Source organism: Ascaphus truei, chromosome 6 (assembly GCF_040206685.1).
Source record: "Ascaphus truei isolate aAscTru1 chromosome 6, aAscTru1.hap1, whole genome shotgun sequence".
NCBI lineage: Eukaryota > Metazoa > Chordata > Amphibia > Anura > Ascaphidae > Ascaphus > Ascaphus truei.
The window spans coordinates 47,679,756-47,701,828 of NC_134488.1; the positions used below are offsets into that span (position 1 = coordinate 47,679,756).

General features: G+C 57.1%; 1 protein-coding gene across 1 annotated transcript in view; it reads right to left on the reverse strand.

Annotated features, from left to right (window-relative positions):
• The window catches only part of CBL (Cbl proto-oncogene), a 51,534-nt gene that overhangs the window by 7,605 nt on the left and 21,856 nt on the right, over positions 1-22,073 (reverse strand). Inside the window, 15 exon segments of the mRNA XM_075604154.1 lie at positions 1,178-1,342; positions 2,861-2,958; positions 3,305-3,454; positions 3,966-4,060; positions 7,837-8,199; positions 8,604-8,735; positions 10,225-10,434; positions 10,707-10,838; positions 12,925-13,012; positions 13,931-14,003; positions 14,006-14,067; positions 14,792-14,913; positions 15,395-15,551; positions 16,559-16,623; positions 16,625-16,706. Coding sequence (XP_075460269.1) covers positions 1,178-1,342; positions 2,861-2,958; positions 3,305-3,454; positions 3,966-4,060; positions 7,837-8,199; positions 8,604-8,735; positions 10,225-10,434; positions 10,707-10,838; positions 12,925-13,012; positions 13,931-14,003; positions 14,006-14,067; positions 14,792-14,913; positions 15,395-15,551; positions 16,559-16,623; positions 16,625-16,706 — 1,994 coding nt within the window.

Here is a 22,073-nt window from a genome sequence, read left to right on the forward strand (position 1 = left end):
ACACTATTACCCAGCCCTATAGTGTTATATGGGATGCGGTCACACCATTACCCAGCCCTATAGTGTTATATGGGATGCGGTCACACTATTACCCAGCCCTATAGTGTTATATGGGATGCGGTCACACTATTACCCAGCCCTATAGTGTTATATGGGATGCGGTCACACTGTATTACCCAGCCCTATAGTGTTATATGGGATGCGGTCACACTATTACCCAGCCCTATAGTGTTATATGGGATGCGGTCACACTATTACCCAGCCCTATAGTGTTATATGGGATGCGGTCACATTGTATTACCCAGCTCTATAGTGTTATATGGGATGCGGTCACATTGTATTACCCAGCCCTATAGTGTTATATGGGATGCGGTCACACTATTACCCAGCCCTATAGTGTTATATGGGATGCGGTCACACTGTATTACCCAGCCCTATAGTGTTATATGGGATGCGGTCACACTATTACCCAGCTCTATAGTGTTATATGGGATGCGGTCACACCATTACCCAGCCCTATAGTGTTATATGGGATGCGGTCACACTGTATTACCCAGCCCTATAGTGTTATATGGGATGGGGTCACACTATTACCCAGCCCTATAGTGTTATATGGGATGCGGTCACACTGTATTACCCAGCTCTATAGTGTTATATGGGATGCGGTCACACTATTACCCAGCCCTATAGTGTTATATGGGATGCGGTCACACTATTACCCAGCCCTATAGTGTTATATGGGATGCGGTCACACTATTACCCAGCCCTATAGTGTTATATGGGATGCGGTCACACTATTACCCAGCCCTATAGTGTTATATGGGATGCGGTCACACTATTACCCAGCCCTATAGTGTTATATGGGATGCGGTCACACTATTACCCAGCCCTATAGTGTTATATGGGATGCGGTCACACTGTATTACCCAGCCCTATAGTGTTATATGGGATGCGGTCACACTGTATTACCCAGCCCTATAGTGTTATATGGGATGCGGTCACACTGTATTACCCAGCCCTATAGTGTTATATGGGATGCGGTCACACTGTAATGTTGCATTAACCCGCTCATTGCTGGAACTGACCATGCTACATCCCTGATTATAATGCAACCCCTCAAATCCTCACAGGGGCCACGGCCCCTCACTCCCGACCAGTAACCCCTGCCACTCCTCACCTGCTCCGGGATCCCGGCCGGTGGGTGCGTGGCTGAAGGCAGGCGTGGCGTTGGAGATATCGGAGAGGGTGCGGCGTGCAGGAGCCAGGGACATGTGTGGAGTTGGAACGTCGTAGAAATCCTCATCCTCGTCGGATCCATTGCTGGTCATCGGAGGGCACTCGTCTGCTGGAGGAGGAGAGACAAACGCGTTTCGCCTTACTGCCTGGGTAACCCTTCATACGTTTCCCGTCACCTCCCTGTCCCCTCCTCTCCCCCAACCTGCCCTCCTCGTCCCCTCCCCAACCTGCGCAACCGTCCCTCCCTGCGCACCCCTTCCCCAACCTGCCCTCCTCGTCCCCTCCCCAACCTGCGCAACCGTCCCTCCCTGCGCACCCCATCCCCAACCTGCCCTCCTCGTCCCCTCCCCTACCGTCCCTCCCTGCGCACCGTCCCCTCCCTGTGCCCCACGTCCCTTCCCCTAACCTGTGCCCCAAAACCCCTACTCCCCCCAACTTGCGCACCCCGTCCCCTCCTCCCCCCAACCTGCGCACCCCGTTCCCTCCTCCCCCCACCCGCGCACCCAGTCCCCTCCTCCCCCCCACCCGCGCACCCACTCCCCTCCTCCCCCCAAACTGCGCACCCCATCCCCTCCTCCCCTCAACCTGCCCACCTTGTCCACTGCTCTTCCCCAACCTGCCCTCGTCTCCTCCCCTACCGTCCCTCCCTGCGCACCCTGTCTCCTCCCTGTGCCCCACGTCCCTTCCCCCAACCTGTGCCCCAAAACCCCTACTCCCCCCAAATTGCGCACGCTGTCCCCTCCCTGTGCCCCACGTCCCTTCCCCGAACCTGTGCCCCAAAACCCCTACTCCCCTCAACTTGCGCACCCCGTCCCCTCCTCCCCCCAACCTGCGCACCCCGTCCCCTCCTCCCCCCCACCCGCGCACCCAGTCCCCTCCTCCCCCCCTCCACCCGCGCACCCAGTCCCCTCCTGCCCCCACCCGCGCACCCAGTCCCCTCCTCCCCCCACCCGCGCACCCCATCCCCTCCTCCCCCCAACCTGCCCACCTTGTCCCCTCCTCTCCTCCCCAACCTGCGCAACTGTCCCTCCCTGCGCACCCCATCCCCAACCTGCCCTCCTCGTCCCCTCCCCTACCGTCCCTCCCTGCGTACCCAGTCCCCTCCCTGTGCCCCACGTCCCTTCCCCCAACATGTGCCCCAAAACCCCTACTCCCCCCAACATGCGCACGCTGTCCCCTCCCTGTGCCCCACGTCCCTTCCCAGAACCTGTGCCCCAAAACCCCTACTCCCCTCAACTTGCACACCCATCCCCTCCTCCCCCCAACCTGCCCACCTTGTCCCCTCCCCTCGCATCCGTCCCCTCCACCAACCTGCGCACCCCTCCCCCAACATGCGCACCTCGCCCAGTTCCCGTGCACCCATCCCCTCCCAACCTGCGCACCCCGTCCCCCAACCTGCGCACCCCGTCCCCCAACCTGCGCACCCCGTCCCCCTCCCCGCGCACCCCTCCCCCAACCCGCGCACCCCCTCCCCCAACCCGCGCTTCCCCTCCCCCAACCCGCGCACCCCGTCCCCTCCCCCAACCCATGCACCCCGTCCCCTCCCGCGCACCCCGTCCTCTCCCGCGCACCCCGTCCCATCCTCGGCCCCCCCTTCCCACCCTGTGCAGCCCCCCTCTCTCACCTTCCTCTCTTGCCGGCCCCAGCGGGAGCTGTGTAGCTTGGAGGTGGATATCGTACATGGTCTCGTAAGATTCCAATTCCATCTGCTGTTCGGCCGGCCTGTGGGGGGTGAGAGGTCAGGTGGTGGTTATGGGGACATGTTTCCTGTACGTTATCACACTTCCTGTATGTGTGCGCTGCACGCGAATATTATTTACACAGTGACACTAAATTCCGCCTGCTGCAGCGCGAGTACATTGTGTATATATCTGCAGTGGGGGGGGGCCGCACGGAGACGCCCAGGGGGAGGCGCGCCCCATTAACTCACCGCATGCTGGGCACTGCCTCTGGGGGCCGCACGGAGACGCCCAGGGGGAGGCGCGCCCCATTAACTCACCGCATGCTGGGCACTGCCTCTGGGGGCCGCACGGAGACGCCCAGGGGGAGGAGCGCCCCATTAACTCACCGCATGCTGGGCACTGCCTCTGGGGGCCGGCTGGCCTCGGATTTGGGTAACACGGTAGAAGTTACGGGTCGGGAAGAGGGGAACCTATATTCAGAGTCATCCCCGCTGTCCGAGTGATCCCCCGATGGAGCCTTTGGCACCTGAAATGGCCTGAGGGGGATGAGGGATAGCGATTAGAGGGGGGGCTCCCCTCAAATACAACCTCCTTGTGAAAGTGTTCTCATATAAAGCAGATTAACCAACATGACTTGTATGTTTCAGACACACACACCGCACACCGCACACCGCACACACACAACCACAACCACACACACACACAACCACACACACACACAACCACACACCCACACACAACCACACACACACAACCACACACACACAACCACACACACAGTACATCCTGACTTACTCAAAGCGCATTCACATGAAGCGTGTCACCTGCTCAGGTGTTGCAGTATGTGTCACACCCACCATACATATGTCACAGGGTGATGGGCGGGAGACCGCACACCAAGAAGGTAAAACCAGTGACACGTGGTATAGAAGAAGTGGTAGAGACATGAGGCTGTGGCACAGGTACTGGTGGGACATGGGGGGGGCTCCGTCCTGTGCCAGACTGTGAAAGCCTTATGCCCAAACCGTGCCCCGGCGCAGAGGGTACCTGGAGGCCAGAGAGTAGATGGCGTTGGCGGAGGAGGAAGGCTTCACTTTGGGATCTTCAAAGTCTAATCCTGCCGCCAGTCCCACACACGCATTCTGAGAAAGGGGCGAGAGGCAATTTAATAGGAGAAAAAGGTAAAAAAAAGGGTTTTAGTTACTTTATGAATAGAAATGTGCGCGCACCAGACCCTGTGCAAACGGACAGACACCCCCAAGTATATTCCATCTTTCCCCCCGGGGCCCCTCACTCACCGCGCCGGTGTTATCCAGGCTCAGCATGCTGCCGTGACACACCCCAGGGCCCCTCACTCACCGCGCCGGTGTTATCCAGGCTCAGCATGCTGCCGTGACACACCCCAGGGCCCCTCATTCACCGCGCCGGTGTTATCCAGGCTCAGCATGCTGCCGTGACACACCCCAGGGCCCCTCATTCACCGCGCCGGTGTTATCCAGGCTCAGCATGCTGCCGTGACACACCCCAGGGCCCCTCACTCCCCGTGCCGGTGTTATCCAGGCTCAGCATGCTGCCGTGACACACCCCAGGGCCCCTCACTCACCGCGCCGGTGTTATCCAGGCTCAGCATGCTGCCGTGACACACCCCAGGGCCCCTCACTCACCGCGCCGGTGTTATCCAGGCTCAGCATGCTGCCGTGACACACCCCAGGGCCCCTCACTCCCCGTGCCGGTGTTATCCAGGCTCAGCATGCTGCCGTGACACACCCCAGGGCCCCTCACTCACCGCGCCGGTGTTATCCAGGCTCAGCATGCTGCCGTGACACACCCCAGGGCCCCTCATTCACCGCGCCGGTGTTATCCAGGCTCAGCATGCTGCCGTGACACACCCCAGGGCCCCTCATTCACCGCGCCGGTGTTATCCAGGCTCAGCATGCTGCCGTGACACACCCCAGGGCCCCTCATTCACCGCGCCGGTGTTATCCAGGCTCAGCATGCTGCCGTGACACACCCCAGGGCCCCTCATTCACCGCGCCGGTGTTATCCAGGCTCAGCATGCTGCCGTGACACACCCCAGGGCCCCTCATTCACCGCGCCGGTGTTATCCAGGCTCAGCATGCTGCCGTGACACACCCCAGGGCCCCTCACTCACCGTGCCGGTGTTATCCAGGCACAGAGTGAAGCTGTGACACCCCCCCCCCACCTGGGACCCTCAGTCACCGCGCCGGTGTTATCATGGCACAGTGTGCTGCCGTGACACCCCCCCCCCGGGCCCCTCACTCACCGTGCCGGTGTTATCATGGCACAGTGTGCTGCCGTGACACACACCCCCCCCGGGCCCCTCACTCACAGCGCCGGTGTTATCCTGGCTCAGCGTGAAGCTGTGACACCCCCCCCCCCACCTGGGACCCTCACTCACTGCGCCGGTGTTATCATGGCACAGCATGCTGCCGTGACACCCCCCACCCCGGGCCCCTCACTCACAGCGCCGGTGTTATCCAGGCTCAGCGTGCTGCCGTGACACCCCTCACCCCGGCCCCTCACTCACCGTGCCGGTGTTATCCAGGCTCAGCATGCTGCCTTGACACCCCCCACCCCGGGCCCCTCACTCACCGTGCCGGTGTTATCCAGGCTCAGCGTGCTGCCGGACACCCCCCACCCGGGCCCCTCACTCACCGCGCCGGTGTTATCCTGGCTCAGTGTGCTCCCGTGACACCCCCCACCCCGGGCCCCTCACTCACCGTGCCGGTGTTATCCAGGCTCAGCGTGCTGCCGTGACACCCCCCACCCCGGCCCCTCACTCACCGTGCCGGTGTTATCCAGGCTCAGCGTGCTGCCGTGACACCCCCCACCCCGGGCCCCTCACTCACAGCGCCGGTGTTATCCAGGCTCAGCGTGCTGCCGTGACACCCCCCACCCCGGGCCCCTCACTCACAGCGCCGGTGTTATCCAGGCTCAGCGTGCTGCCGTGACACCCCCCACCCCGGGCCCCTCACTCACCGTGCCGGTGTTATCCAGGCTCAGCGTGCTGCCGTGACACCCCCCACCCCGGGCCCCTCACTCACAGCGCCGGTGTTATCCAGGCTCAGCGTGCTGCCGTGACACCCCCCACCCCGGGCCCCTCACTCACAGCGCCGGTGTTATCCAGGCTCAGCGTGCTGCCGTGACACCCCCCACCCCGGGCCCCTCACTCACAGCGCCGGTGTTATCCAGGCTCAGCGTGCTGCCGTGACACCCCCCACCCCGGGCCCCTCACTCACCGCGCCGGTGTTATCCAGGCTCAGCATGCTGCCGTGACACACCCCAGGGCCCCTCACTCACCGCGCCCGTGTTATCCAGGCTCAGCATGCTGCCGTGACACACCCCAGGGCCCCTCACTCCCCGTGCCGGTGTTATCCAGGCTCAGCATGCTGCCGTGACACACCCCAGGGCCCCTCACTCACCGCGCCGGTGTTATCCAGGCTCAGCATGCTGCCGTGACACACCCCAGGGCCCCTCATTCACCGCGCCGGTGTTATCCAGGCTCAGCATGCTGCCGTGACACACCCCAGGGCCCCTCATTCACCGCGCCGGTGTTATCCAGGCTCAGCATGCTGCCGTGACACACCCCAGGGCCCCTCATTCACCGCGCCGGTGTTATCCAGGCTCAGCATGCTGCCGTGACACACCCCAGGGCCCCTCATTCACCGCGCCGGTGTTATCCAGGCTCAGCATGCTGCCGTGACACACCCCAGGGCCCATCATTCACCGCGCCGGTGTTATCCAGGCTCAGCATGCTGCCGTGACACACCCCAGGGCCCCTCACTCACCGTGCCGGTGTTATCCAGGCACAGAGTGAAGCTGTGACACCCCCCCCCCACCTGGGACCCTCAGTCACCGCGCCGGTGTTATCATGGCACAGTGTGCTGCCGTGACACCCCCCCCCCCGGGCCCCTCACTCACCGTGCCGGTGTTATCATGGCACAGTGTGCTGCCGTGACACACCCCCCCCCCGGGCCCCTCACTCACAGCGCCGGTGTTATCCTGGCTCAGCGTGAAGCTGTGACACCCCCCCCCCCCACCTGGGACCCTCACTCACTGCGCCGGTGTTATCATGGCACAGCATGCTGCCGTGACACCCCCCACCCCGGGCCCCTCACTCACAGCGCCGGTGTTATCCAGGCTCAGCGTGCTGCCGTGACACCCCTCACCCCGGCCCCTCACTCACCGTGCCGGTGTTATCCAGGCTCAGCATGATGCCCTGACACCCCCCACCCCGGGCCCCTCACTCACCGTGCCGGTGTTATCCAGGCTCAGCGTGCTGCCGGACACCCCCCACCCGGGCCCCTCACTCACCGCGCCGGTGTTATCCTGGCTCAGTGTGCTCCCGTGACACCCCCCACCCCGGGCCCCTCACTCACCGTGCCGGTGTTATCCAGGCTCAGCGTGCTGCCGTGACACCCCCCACCCCGGCCCCTCACTCACCGTGCCGGTGTTATCCAGGCTCAGCGTGCTGCCGTGACACCCCCCACCCCGGGCCCCTCACTCACAGCGCCGGTGTTATCCAGGCTCAGCGTGCTGCCGTGACACCCCCCACCCCGGGCCCCTCACTCACAGCGCCGGTGTTATCCAGGCTCAGCGTGCTGCCGTGACACCCCCCACCCCGGGCCCCTCACTCACCGTGCCGGTGTTATCCAGGCTCAGCGTGCTGCCGTGACACCCCCCACCCCGGGCCCCTCACTCACCGTGCCGGTGTTATCCAGGCTCAGCGTGCTGCCGTGACTCCCCCCACCCCGGGCCCCTCACTCACCGTGCCGGTGTTATCCAGGCTCAGCGTGCTGCCGTGACACCCCCCACCCCGGCCCCTCACTCACCGTGCCGGTGTTATCCAGGCTCAGCGTGCTGCCGTGACACCCCCCACCCCGGGCCCCTCACTCACCGTGCCGGTGTTATCCAGGCTCAGCGTGCTGCCGTGACGCTCCCTCCTCTCGTCCAGGTGGGAGGGCAGTGTGAAGGGCAGGGAGTGCCGGTTGTTGAGCTCTCTTCCCCCGGCCCGGGGGTCACTGGGGGTCAGGCTGGGGGTGGGCGCCTTGGGGACAGAGCGGGGCTGCCAGGGGTCTGCGGGCCGGCCCGAGGACACAATGGGGGGCTTGTCTCCGGGGGTACAGGGGAGGGGTCTTCTCTGAGGCCGACTCTCGCACCCCATGGAGTGCGGCCTGTCTGGGGGTGGAGGGGGTGGGAGGTCTCGCAGCGTGGGGGGCATGGGCAACGGTTTGTCCTTGTGATGTAAACAGCCGGCAGCCTATAGGGCGACAGAACAAGTGAAACGCCATCAGGGCGATGTCTCAGCGCGCCCATCAGGGCGATGTCTCAGCGCGCCCATCAGGGCGATGTCTCAGCGCGCCCATCAGGGCGATGTCTCAGCGCGCCGCACCCATCAGAGTTGCGATGTCTCAGCGCGCCGCGCCCATCAGAGCTGCGATGTTGCCACATTGGTGCAGAAACATGCCCATACCATGAGAAGAGAGGACACTCTCTCATGAGTGACGGTAACAGACGAGGGAGCGGTAGACCATACAAGCTGTCCCTGCCGCCCCAGGGTGACAGTGACATGGTCTATAGTTCCCTCGTGTCACTGCTGGGGCGATAGGAACAGAAGGCACCTCTAGGTGACAGCAGCGATGACCGCGTGAGAGGGTCACTCACCTTGGAGCTGGTCACTGGGCTGCAGGCTCCAGGGGGGTTAGGAACTCGCTGCTGCAGCAGGTCTAGACGGGGAGGTACGGGGGGCAGGGAGGCCTGGGGGAGCAAGGACAGAGGCGATGGGGGTCTCTCCACCTGGGGACAGACAATGTCAGGAGGTTAAACTACAGAAGTCCTGGAGGAAGCCATATTATTATATAGTAAGGATATATTGCTGTGTGTCAGAGCACACTGGGGAGTAACCAGGAACATATAAACTCCTCTTCCTAGCACCGTATCAATACGTAACCCCCTGGGACTGTCACACCGCTCTCTGAGGTGTGGACGTGTATGTCAATTGCTTTCCCATTACATATTGACCAAATAAACATCCACCGTCTCACGTGCTCTGAATGTGCCACGGAGAGCCGGCATGGGTACCGGTCCCGCCAGTCCCGCTCACCCCCTTAACCACACACGCAGCCATCATTAGAGAGAGGTCATCGCTTATGAAAAGGAACACGTGTTGCATTTAGTGAAGAAGAAGAAGAATGAAGGTTTGGCTTTTCCCCGGGAACACTGTAATTCCAGCATGTCAGCCCCTTCTGTATCTGTCTGTCTCCAAAGCGTTTACCGTAGAAATGATATATTTTGACTTTATTTTTTAATTAAAAAAAGTCCCCTCCAGCTGCAGTTCTCCTATGAAACACGGCGCGGTCCTTTTCTCTCCGGGAGGGAGTGACCCGGTATTTTATCACATTTAGGGCACACACAGGCTTTGGTGGGGGGCGTCAGTTGCCCACTGCAAACCCTTTAGAACCCGACCCTAATGTTGCCATATCCCACTGTTTCCCCTCTCCCCCTCCCCCTCCCACAGTCACCCCTTTCCTACCAGACCCACGATTCCCCATCACCCCCAGACTCCCCTCCCTCCCGGTTTCCCCTCTCCCCCGCCGGATCCACGGTCCCCTGCCCCGAACCCACCTCACCCCCACCCCTCCGGACCCACGGTTTCCCCTCTCCCCCGCCGGACCCAAGGTCCCCCCCCTGCCCCGAACCCACCTCACCCCTTCCCCTCCGGACCCACGGTTTCCCCTCTCCCCCGAACCCACCTCACCCCCCCTCGGACCCACCTCACCCCCCCTCCGGACCCACGGTTTCCCCTCTCCCCCGGACCCACCTCACCCCCCCCGGACCCACCTCACCCCCCCCTCCGGACCCACGGTTTCTCCTCTCCCCCGGACCCACCTCACCCCCCCCGGACCCACCTCCCCCCCCACCGGACCCACGATTTCCCCTCTCCCCCGCCCCACCTCCCCCCCCCACTGGACCCACGATTTCCCCTCTCCCCCGCCCCACCTCCCCCCCCGCCAGACCCACGGTTTCCCCTCTCCCCCGCCGAACCCACGGTTTCCCCTCTCCCCCGCCGGACCCACGTTTTCCCCTCTCTCCCGCCGGACCCACGTTTTCCCCTCTCCCCCGCCGGACCCACGTTTTCCCCTCTCCCCCGCCGGACCCACGGTCCACCCCGGACCCACCTCACCCCCCACCGGACCCATGGCCTGCCCTCCCCTCACGGTTTCCCCTCTCTCCCGCCGGATCCACCTCACCCCCACTGGACCCACGGTTTCCCCTCCAGACCCACCTTGGTCCCCACCAGCTCTTTCATCATAAAGAGCGAGTCATCACCGCGGTCGTCATCATCGTCGTCGTAGCAGGGGGAGGGGGCTCCGTCTGGGCAGTGTCGCAGCATCTCTGCCAACCCCCCTCCTCGCGGGTCGAAGGGATCCACCACGATGGGCTCCGTCCCTTTAATTTCACAGCGGCAGAACGGGCAGCCCTGTCCCTCAGATTCCTAGGGACAGCGGGAAATTAAACCGAGTGTACGAGCGGCAGATCCAACACGCACGTTTCTCCTTCACCCCGGTACAGCACTGTGGCGATCCCCCTCCCCCTCTGCCTGGTACGATCCCCCCCAGCCCCCACTCTGCCTGGCACAGCACTGTGGCGATCCCCCTCCCATCCCTGCCTGGCACAGCCCTGTGGATGCCCCCACCACCCTCTGCCTGGCACAGTTCTGTGACGATGCCCCCCCTCCTCCTGGCACAGCCTTGTGGCGATGCTCACCTGCCAGGCGGTGAGGCAGGAGGTACACATGAGATGTCCGCATGGCTCGATCTTCACGTCTTTGTCATTCTCGGCGCAGATCTTGCAGAGCTGGAAAGTGGAGCCCATCTCACAGTACAACTCGTACTGTTCCTGCGGGGAGGGAAATACGTATATACGTAACTAAATAACCATGCGCGTGAATGTATACACACACACACACACACACAACTCGTACTGTTCCTGCGGGGAGGGAAATACGTATATACGTAACTAAATAACCATGCGCGTGAATGTATACACACACACACACACACACACAACTCGTACTGTTCCTGCGGGGAGGGAAATACGTATATACGTAACTAAATAACCATGCGCGTGAATGTATACACACACACACACACACACAACTCGAACTGTTCCTGCGGGGAGGGAAATACGTATATACGTAACTAAATAACCATGCGCGTGAATGTATACACACACACACACACAACTCGTACTGTTCCTGCGGGGAGGGAAATACGTATATACGTAACTAAATAACCATGCGCGTGAATGTATACACACACACACAGTAGTGCTCCTGCGGGGAGGAAGATACGTATATATGTAACGAAATAACCACACACACACACAAACACACACAACTCGTACTGTTCCTGCAGGGAGGGAAATACATATATACGTAACTAAATAACCATGCGCGTGAATGTATACACACACACACACACACACACACACAGTACTGCTCCTGCGGGGAGGGAGATACGTATATATGTAACGAAATAACCACACACACACACACAACTCGTACTGCTCCTGCGGGGAGGGAGATACGTATATATGTAACTAAACCACACACACACACACACACACAACTCGTACTGCTCCTGCGGGGAGGGAGATACGTATATATGTAACTAAACCACACGCACACACACACACAAACACACACACAAACCTCGTACTGCTCCTGTGGGGAGGGAGATACGTATATATGTAACGAAATAACCACACACACACACACAGTACTGCTCCTGTGGGGAGGGAGATACGTATATATGTAACTAAATAACCACACACACACAACTCGTACTGCTCCTGCGGGGAGGGAGATACGTATATATGTAACTAAACCCCCCCCCACACACACACACACACACACAACTCGTACTGCTCCTGCGGGGAGGGAGATACGTATATATGTAACTAAATAACCACACACACACACACACAACTCGTACTGCTCCTGCGGGGAGGGAGATACGTATATATGTAACTAAACCACACACACACACACACACACACAACTCGTACTGCTCCTACGGGGAGGGAGATACGTATATATGTAACTAAATAACCACACACACACACACACACACAACTCGTACTGCTCCTGCGGGGAGGGAGATACGTATATATGTAACTAAACCCCCCCACACACACAACTCGTACTGCTCCTGCGGGGAGGGAGATACGTATATATGTAACTAAACCCCACACACACACACACACACACACAACTCGTACTGCTCCTGCGGGGAGGGAGATACGTATATATGTAACGAAATAACCACACACACACAACTCGTACTGCTCCTGTGGGGAGGGAGATACGTATATATGTAACTAAACCGCCCCCCCCCCCCCACACACACACACACACACACACACACACACACACAACTCGTACTGCTCCTGTGGGGAGGGAGATACGTATATATGTAACTAAACCACACACACACAACTCGTACTGCTCCTGCGGGGAGGGAGATACGTATATATGTAACTAAACCCCACACACACGCACACACACGCACACACACACACAACTCGTACTGCTCTTGCGGGGAGGGAGATACGTATATATGTAACTAAACCACACACACACACACACACAACTCGTACTGCTCTTGCGGGGAGGGAGATACGTATATATGTAACTAAACCACACACACACACACACACACACACACACACAACTCGTACTGCTCCTGCGGGGAGGGAGATACGTATATATGTAACTAAACCACACACACACACACACACACACACAACTCGTACTGCTCCTGCGGGGAGGGAGATACGTATATATGTAACTAAATAACCACACGTACGCGCGCACACACACACAACTCGTACTGCTCCTGCGGGGAGGGAGATACGTATATACGTAACTAAATAACCACACGTACGCGCGCACACACAACTAACAGTCTCTCCTGCAGGTTACCTGAGTGACTTTGATGTGGTCCTGAGGGGTGGGCTCACACAGGCCCATCAGGTCCGGGTTCTGATTGCGCCCATCAGGAAAGAGATAGCTGTGATCACGGAGAGAGAAAGTGTGTGAGCAGCGAGCACAGGCAGCACATAACCCCCACTGGTACTGCTACTGGGGAGGGAGGGAGAAAGCAGGAGAGGGAGGTTCATGGTGCGAGAGGGGGGGGGTGGAAAGGAGGGAGAAGTGAGAGAGGGGAGGGAGGGAGGTAATGGGGGAGGAGGGAGGAGAGAGGGAGGAGGGGGAGAAAGGGGAGAAACGGGGGTGAGAGGAGGGAGTAAAGGGGGAGAGCAGGGGTAAAGGGGGAGAGGGGTAAAGGGTGAGAGGAGGTAAAGGGGGAGAGGAGGTAAAGGGGGAGTGGAGGTAAAGGGGGAGTGGAGGTAAAGGAGTAAAGGGGGGGAGGAGGGGTAAAGGGGGAGAGGAGGTAAAGGGGAGAGGGGAGGAGGGGTAAAGGGGGAGAGGGGTAAAGGGGGAGAGGGGTAAAGGGGGAGAGGGGTAAAGGGGAGAGGGAGGAGGGGTAAAGGGGGAGAGGGGTAAAGGGGGAGAGGGGTAAAGGGGGAGAGGGGAGGAGGGGTAAAGGGGGAGAGGGGAGGAGGGGTAAAGGGGGAGAGGGGAGGAGGGGTAAAGGGGGAGAGGGAGGAGGGGTAAAGGGGGAGAGGGGAGGGGTAAAGGGGGAGAGGGGAGGAGGGGTAAAGGGGAAAGGAGGTAAAGGGGGAAAGGAGGTAAAGGGGGAGAGGAGGTAAAGGGGGAGAGGAGGTAAAGGGGGAGTGGAGGTAAAGGGGGAGAGGAGGGTAAAGGGGGAGAGGAGGTAAAGGGGGAGAGGAGGTAAATGGGGAGAGGAGGTAAAGGGGTAAAGGGGGAGAGGAGGTAAAGGGGGAGAGGAGGTAAAGGGGAGAGGAGTAAAGGGGGAGGGGGGGGTACAGAGAGCTTAGATGGGAGTTGCACACGTGCGGCTCTTACAAATCCTTCCCGGAACCCATCAATCAGAGCCTGGAAAAGGGGCTTGTTGTGAGGGATTGTCTGCAGGATGTTCCGTCCGCAGTGACGTATCCAATCGCCCACTGACCCAGCCGCGTGCAGCTCAGGCGGAAAATGTAACTGCAGAGGAAACAGGACGGTGTGAGAGAGAGGAGGGAGAGGGCGCGGCGCAAGACAAGGGAGAGGGGGGCGGCGCGAGAGAGAGAAGGGAGAGGGGGGCCGGTGCGAGAGAGAGAAGGGAGAGGGGGCGGTGCGAGAGAGAGAAGGGAGAGGGGGCGGTGCGAGAGAGAGAAGGGAGAGGGGGCGGTGCGAGAGAGAGAAGGGAGAGGGGGCGGTGCGAGAGAGAGAAGGGAGAGGGGGCGGTGCGAGATAGAGAAGGGAGAGGGGGCGGTGCGAGATAGAGAAGGGAGAGGGGGCGGTGCGAGATAGAGAAGGGGCGGTGCGAGATAGAGAAGGGGGAGAGGAGCGGTGCGAGAGAGAATGGGGAGAGGAGCGGTGCGAGAGAGAAGGGAGAGGTGGTGGTGTGAGAGAGAGAATGGAGGGGGGCTGTGCGATAGAGAGAAGGGAGAGGGGGCGGCGCGAGAGAGAAGGGAGAGGGGGCGGTGCGAGAGAGAAGGGAGAGGGGGCGGTGCGAGAGAGAAGGGAGAGGTGAATAAAATATGTGACAGGGGAAAAAGCCCCACAGATTTATGGAAAGAATGAGGACAGATGAACCCCTGTAATAAACAGCAGGGACGCCTGGCTCAGAAGGGTCCCCCCAGGCCCCCGACTCTACAATGCCTCAACACGGGGGTGATTTCCCGTCTGCCCTCTCCGACCCTCCCACACCCGGCACGGCCCTCACCTCCCAGGCTTGTGAATGAATCTCTGGAGGCGAGCTTTGACCTCGTCATACGTCAGGAACGCCATGTAACCCGGGTGTGTCACCGCCAGGCTGTTCCAGTTCCTGAGGAGGGACGACCACGGCTGCCAGGAAGAAAGAACGAGGGGCGTGGCGGGTTCATGTGGCCAAACTCGTGACTCCCCATCCATGCGCCCACACACACTCCTATCATCTCCGCCGAGTGCAAGCTCTGCGGGCAGGGATTCCAGTAACCTACGGCTTTACAAGTAAGTGGGTGGGCGACATGATCCTTGCCTGCCGCAGAACGCCCGAGAGGGGACGGTGTCAAATACAAACGGGAAGTAAAGCCGGCAGCATGTCAGAATAGCCTCTTCCTCACTGCGGGATTCACTATGCACCGGGGTCTTGCTGGTTTTGCCAGTGCTGCCATTTTATCAGATAATTGTCGCCCGACACTTTTACCCGTCTGGTTACGGACGTCTTCCTAATAAACTACCAAGATCGGAGCGATGGGCGACTCGTTGTCTGGGGGGCTCAACCCCCCCACCCCAATAAATCTCTCAACCCTTCTCCCCCGCCCCCCAAATATCTCAACCCTCTCACCTGGAAGAGCCGGGTGAAGATGTCGAACTCAAACACCGAGATATAGTCATTGCAGGAGAGGTCGATGGTGGATTTCAGGGCCATGGCTTCTAGCCCGGAGGAGATGGGGTGCACCTCGTGCAGGGCCTGGCGGAAAACTTTCCAAGGGACGATGGTCCTGAGAGGGGAGGAACAGGGACATTACGCGGGGTGAGGCGTGCGTCACTGGGTATGGGATGCGCTTGGTGTGCAGAGCTTGGCGCAGGACAGCGAAGGAATCTCGGCGGTTATACAGGATGGCCCGGGGACTGAGCCGCACTATTTTTTAGCACCGGGTAACCACCGGTTTTGTAACCGCTGAAGATGCCGGTTGAAAATCTCCCTCCACTTGAAACAAAAATGACCACCACATCGGATGCAGGATTCTATTGGACGGCGATTCAAAACCCAGTAAGTAATACTGGCAACTTCACCGGTAAGTATCTCAAGATCCGTGATTCCCCCGGTGCCAAAAGCCTGGTTCAGTTCTGTAGGATCCCCCCCCTTTCTCATCTTAAAAAATAATAATAATAAAGGACGGGAGGTAAAAAATGACGGGCCTGACGTGTAATACAAATAATTAAATCATTCCCCGGTGTTAACTGACAAATAAAAAAACCACATTAAACACACCTGTAAAATCTATGTAAAGACGTGCATACACTCGCGAGTAAGGACATATCGCCCAATAGGCAAACGGCAGCTCGTCCTGCACAGCAATACCAGGTCCCTACCTGTACCGAAGCTGTGCGCAAGCGGGGAGACTATAGCGCCTGTTACACATGCGTTATTTACATCAGTTCTGCACGTATATGACGATTGCAGTACAGTACATGCATCGATAAGTGGGGAAAAGGGAGTGCTTCACTTTAAGTACATTTTCACTTTACATACATGCGCTGGACCAATTGCGTACGTTAATGCGGGGTATGCCTGTACTGTATACACACAAATAAACGTGGATTTGCACATATTTACACCCACTGGCCTATTTGTATATATACATACAACATTTATACAAATATATACTAGCATAATATCTACTAATACATTTATACAAATATACACTAGCATAATAGCTACATATTTATGCCACAGACACACACAGAGCCCCTGGACCAAGAGCTTGTGCTCTAAAGCCCGTACTTCTCCCCGAAGGCTTTCCTCCAGAAGTCGGCAGCGTCGGCCTTTGTGATGCGGAAGGAGTCGCCCCTGGAACATTCCGCTGGGGAAAATTCCCTTTAACTCCGCCAGCATGTGGCTGAAGATGAGGGACAATTTGGTCAGGTTCCGCCTGTGGGAGAGAGAGAGAGAGAGAGAGAGAGAGAGAGAGAGAGAGAGAGAGAGAGAGAGAGAGAGAGAGGAGAGAGAGGGGGGGGGGAGAGAGAGAGAGAGAGAGAGAGAGAGAGAGAGAGAGAGAGAGGGAGAGAGGGAGAGAGAGAGGGAGAGATGATGTACACACTATATATTATAAATACAATATAGAACATAATATATATGGGAACCGGATTTCCCTGCGGATACAACACAATGAACCACATCCAAGAAGTCATTTCTCAAAGTATGATCTAGCACTCAGCTTAGGATTCATAGACCGTGAAAAAGCATTGGATTCCGTCTACACACAGGCGGTGAAATCCATTAAGGCAAAGTGTTGGAGGATGCTGATGTTATCAGGAGCATTTACAAGAAAGCCACGTCATTAGATTACACAAAGATACAAGCAAGATGACGATTAGCAAGGGAATGCGGCAGGGAGACACCGTGTCACCAGGATCAGCAAGGGAATGCGGCAGGGAGACACAGTGTCACCAGGATCAGCAAAAGAGTGCGGCAGGGAGACACCGTGTCACCAGGATCAGCAAGGGAGTGCGGCAGGGAGACACCGTGTCACCAGGATCAGCAAGGAATTGCGGCAGGGAGAAACCATGTTACCAGGATCAGCAAGGGAGTGCGGCAGGAAGATACCGTGTCACCAGGATCAGCAAGGGAGTGCGGCAGGGAGACACAGTGTCACCAGGATCAGCAAGGGAGTGTGGCAGGGAGATACCGTGTCACCAGGATCAGCAAGGAAGGCGGCAGGGAGATACCATGTCACCAGGATCAGCAAGGGAGTGCGGCAGGGAGACACTGTCACAGGATCAGCAAGGAGTGCGGCAGGGAGACACCGTGTCACCAGGATCAGCAAGGAGTGCGGCAGGGAGATACCAGGATCAACAAGGGAATGCGGCAGGGAGACACCGTGTCACCAGGATCAGCAAGGGAGTATGGCAGGGAGACACCGTGTCACCACGATCAGCAAGGGAGTGCGGCAGGGAGACACCGTGTCACCAGGATCAGTAAGAGTGCGGCAGGGAGATACCGTGTCACCAGGATCAGTAAGGGAGTGCGGCAGGGAGACACCATGTCACCAGGATCAGTAAGGGAGTGCGGCAGGGAGACACCGTGTCACCAGGATCAGTAAGGGAGTGCGGCAGGGAGACACCGTGTCACCAGGATAAGCAAGGCAGTGCGGCAGGGAGATACCGTGTCACCAGGATAAGCAAGGGAGTGTGGTAGGGAGATACCATGTCACCAGGATCAGTAAGGGAATGCGGCAGGGGAGATACTGTGTCACCAGGATCAGCAAGGGAGTGTGGCAGGGAGATACCGTGTCACCAAAGCTTTTCACAACAACACTTGAATTGTTTAAGAAATTGATTTGGGAGGAAGGAATCGAAATCAACAGTGAATATGCGATCCCTACGATTTGGGGGTGACATTGTTATTTTTGCCATAAGTCCTGAAGACCTCCAGCAACAGATCAGAGAAATCACCGAAGAAACTAAGAAAGTGGCCTCCATATGAATCTCAGCGAGACCAAAGTGATGCTCAACAAATGTATCACCTCTGCAAAGATCAAAATAAATAGAACAGAAGTAGAAGTTGAAGACTAGGTCCACATTGGACGACAAGTAACAATGGGTGTGAACCTTTTGAATGATAGCAAAAGAGAACGAAGATGAGAAATTTCTGTGACAATCACACGGGGCAAGACCTTAAAATGGCGACGGGCCAGACATATCACTCGAAGAAATGACCATCATTGGACAAATATGGAACTCAACTGGATTTCAAGAGATTATCCAAGACGACGCCCGAAGTAAAATAGGAGGATGGGATGAGGGAATGTGTGGGAGTGACGTGGAGAAGTGAGGCTGTAACCGCAGGACCTGGGAGATCACTGGGAGGCTTCATCCAGCAGTGGGGAGACACAGGCTGGGAGGATGGGATGAGGGAATGTGTGGGAGCGACGTGGAGAAGAGGCTGTAACCGCAGGACCTGGGAGATCACTGGGGAGACTTCATCCAGCAGTGGGGAGACACGGGCTGAAGATGGGGATATACATTTATATGTACGAGGAGAAGAGAGGCTGTAAACGCAGGACCAAGGAGACTTCATCCAGCAGAGGGGAGACACGGCTGAAGATTATGAGGAGATAGATATGTACGCCCACCTTTTTTAGAAGGTGCTTCTGGGGGTTACCTTACTATTTATTTTAACCCATTCAGTGCCGGGGGGGGAGGTCAGGGGTTTGGTCTGTGTGCTTGCACGTAGAGGAAGCGACATCTCGCCTAGACTGGTATCATTTCCCCAAGCTTCCTGTGCGGCTCCTTCCTCACCTCCTGCCGCTGACGTGTCGCTCGACTATAAAGGGGAAGCATGACACCACAAGGGGACGCGCACTGGCGGGGAGGCAAGCACGCTTTCTACAGCACATTTGTTTATTAAAACGTGAATTCATTTAAAAGTCGTTTAAATAGAACATTCTTTTTAATTTGTGGGGGAAAAAAAAGGGAACAAGTGCAACAATGTACTGGTGAATAATTACCTAATAAAAAAGGTCGCGCAAGAGTGATCCGCGATGCGAAATACATATAGCGAGGGCTCAGGAAGGACAAATGTACAGGACCTCTGCTACAGACACAGCGCTGAATGCAATGATGTATTCAGGCATCAAACAGGACAGGTTTTAGATCAAAGCGGAATGGCGACCAAGGAAGAAAAGAAGAGAAAGTCTAGTACAGAGAATCTAAAATTAGGGAACAAAAAGGAGAGAAAAAATATATGCAGAAATAGGCGGTATCCCGCTCACGCTGCAGCGCACATCCAGGCTTTAACACAGAAATCTCTACGTGGAAGTGTAGATCCGTGGCACAGGAACGGTGGCAGGATACACCAGGCTTTCAGTATGTGGGTGGGAAAGAAAGGAAGGCAAAGAGCTGCACCAGATTCTCTGCACCAGATTGTGTGTTTCCCTGGTCGCCTTGCGCTTTGTTTAGCCTAAAAAATTTCATTTGCTTTCGCTTCCAGCATGCGCGCGCACACGCACACGCACACGCACACGCACACCTCTGCTAGGGCATTATTATTACATGTGATCATAGAACTTTAAATAACCCATACATCACACGTGTGTGCACTATAATGGTGTGATGTGCTATTTAATGTTACATGATCACACAACGTCCGAGCAGCCACGCACGCACATATATGTTCATCTCATGGATATTTCATGTTACATGATCACGGTTGCCAATGTTTGCCCGTTCTATTAACCACGGATTGTTTGGGCCGGTGACACCGTGGCCTGCCCGCACCAGGAGGGAGGATAATGCTGTAACCTCTCGGGGGTCAGAGTGATCAGCAGGCATTCTATACACCGCCACCGCTCTGGTCCGTCAGGGGTTAACTGCGCCGCAAGCGCTTGGGTCATGTGAGCAGCTCGGAGGTTTCTCTGCAAGTTCCCACTTCTGATACACAGCACACGCATGAAACCAGCATTCACCCCTGCACTGCCCTGTGTGAGGTTGGAGTTCCCATGGTCCGTTTCTTCCTTCTCCCGGGACGCTGACGTGCGCACGTTCCTCTCGTTCTTAATCTGTACACTGTGAGGAGACCCGTGTGGTTTGGAAAGCTCGGCCCACCCTCATTTAATCCAGGGGTGGGGGGGCTCAACTCCCATCTTCAGGCACCCCCCACCCCCTCCAACAGGTCAGGTTTTCAGGATATCCCTGCTTCCGCACAGGTGGCTCAATAAATTCCTGTTTCAGCACAGGTGGCTGAATCAGTGGCTTAGTTGAGGCACCTGTGCTGAGGCAGAGATTCTGAAAACGAGACCTGTTGAAGGGGTTTGAGGACAGGCGTTGAGCCCCCCTCGGAAAGGGGGGGGGGGGCTGCGGCGGCTTATTCTATCACGCACTCAATGGGAAATTGCATTTGAAACAGACCCCATTGGCCACGTCTGCAGATACAGAATAAGACGAATTACCCCCAATAACCCACCTTTGTCCCAGACCTCGACGAGAGTGACTGGAGGTCGCTGGCAGCTGCCGGCTGCTCATCGCACTGGGACGGTGCGAGATCCCCCAGGGGTTGTTGATAATAATGATAATAATATTATGGAGACGGGCAGTTTAAAATATTTTATTTTAAAAAGTGCACTCGTTTGATTTATTTGGCAATGGTGTCAAATCACCTAAATTCAACCGCTGCTCCAGCGCCATCCGGCAGCGCCGTGGGACAGCACCGTGGCACAGCGCGCTCATCGGACACGGAATCACAGATGTCCAAACGTGGATTTGGCAGAATTCTTTAATGGTGTTTGTTTTTTTGTTTTTTAAACCAGATTTTTATTTTTTAATCATTGATTGCAGAATTGAAGCAGGGGGTCCCCGGAGCTGAACCCCATTAATTTCAGCTCAATCCCCGATTCCCAAAAGACTTCCCTCCATAGTATCTCTGCAGCCAGGGTGAATTGTGTGCCTAACGTTATGGCGATGTTTAAAAGTCCCGCGTGAAGACCTCCCTTGCGGCTTCCTATTGGCCCGTGTGAGCGGGACATTTAAACGCCAGAAATACCGGCGCCCCCTATGGCGGTATCTCGGGAAGCAGGGGGGTCCCCCACAGCTAATAACAGTTCAGCTCCGGAGACCCCCTGCTTCCATCCTGTAATTAATGCAATACCAAAACTGTGCCAAAGCTTCACCAAGACTTTATTCCTATCAACCTATGAGGAGCCTTCTGGGCCCTAATGTCTGCAGAATAACCACACTTGGGAGGGGTTTTACAACCTTTACCTAATCTCATCTGACAATGCAGTATGTATGTGATCCAGACTTTTTTCTCCATAACACAGAGGTAAATGGGGAGCGAGAATTACATTGACCCAAAGAAAACTGAATCAGCTTAATTTTTATGCAAATAAATGTAAATGTCACTTTAAAAAGTGATGTAGTCTCTTCAAAAATATTCTATTTAATCCTGGCCTGAGGCCTTGTTAGCTGAATCCTTCTGCTTTTCATTAATCAGGTTAATGTGTCCAAGTTCTGCTCTGCCCTAATCTATTTCATTTTACAATCCGGGTTATGATGATAAAAGAACACATTTTGCTCTCCGTCTCTGCCTGATCACTGCCCCTTTGGAAGCGCTGCGGCAGTCTCGTTACGCTGCGCATGTATATCCCGGCTTCATTGTTGGCGTTTGTGCACATATAGCACCAGTGATTCAGCATTACAGCAGCAGGTGACAGCACGGGATGCAGCCGGGAGGAGGAAGGAGTCTCCGCTGACGCGGCCTGTTAATTACAGGACAGAGGTTACCGGTCACAAGTAAAGGCGCC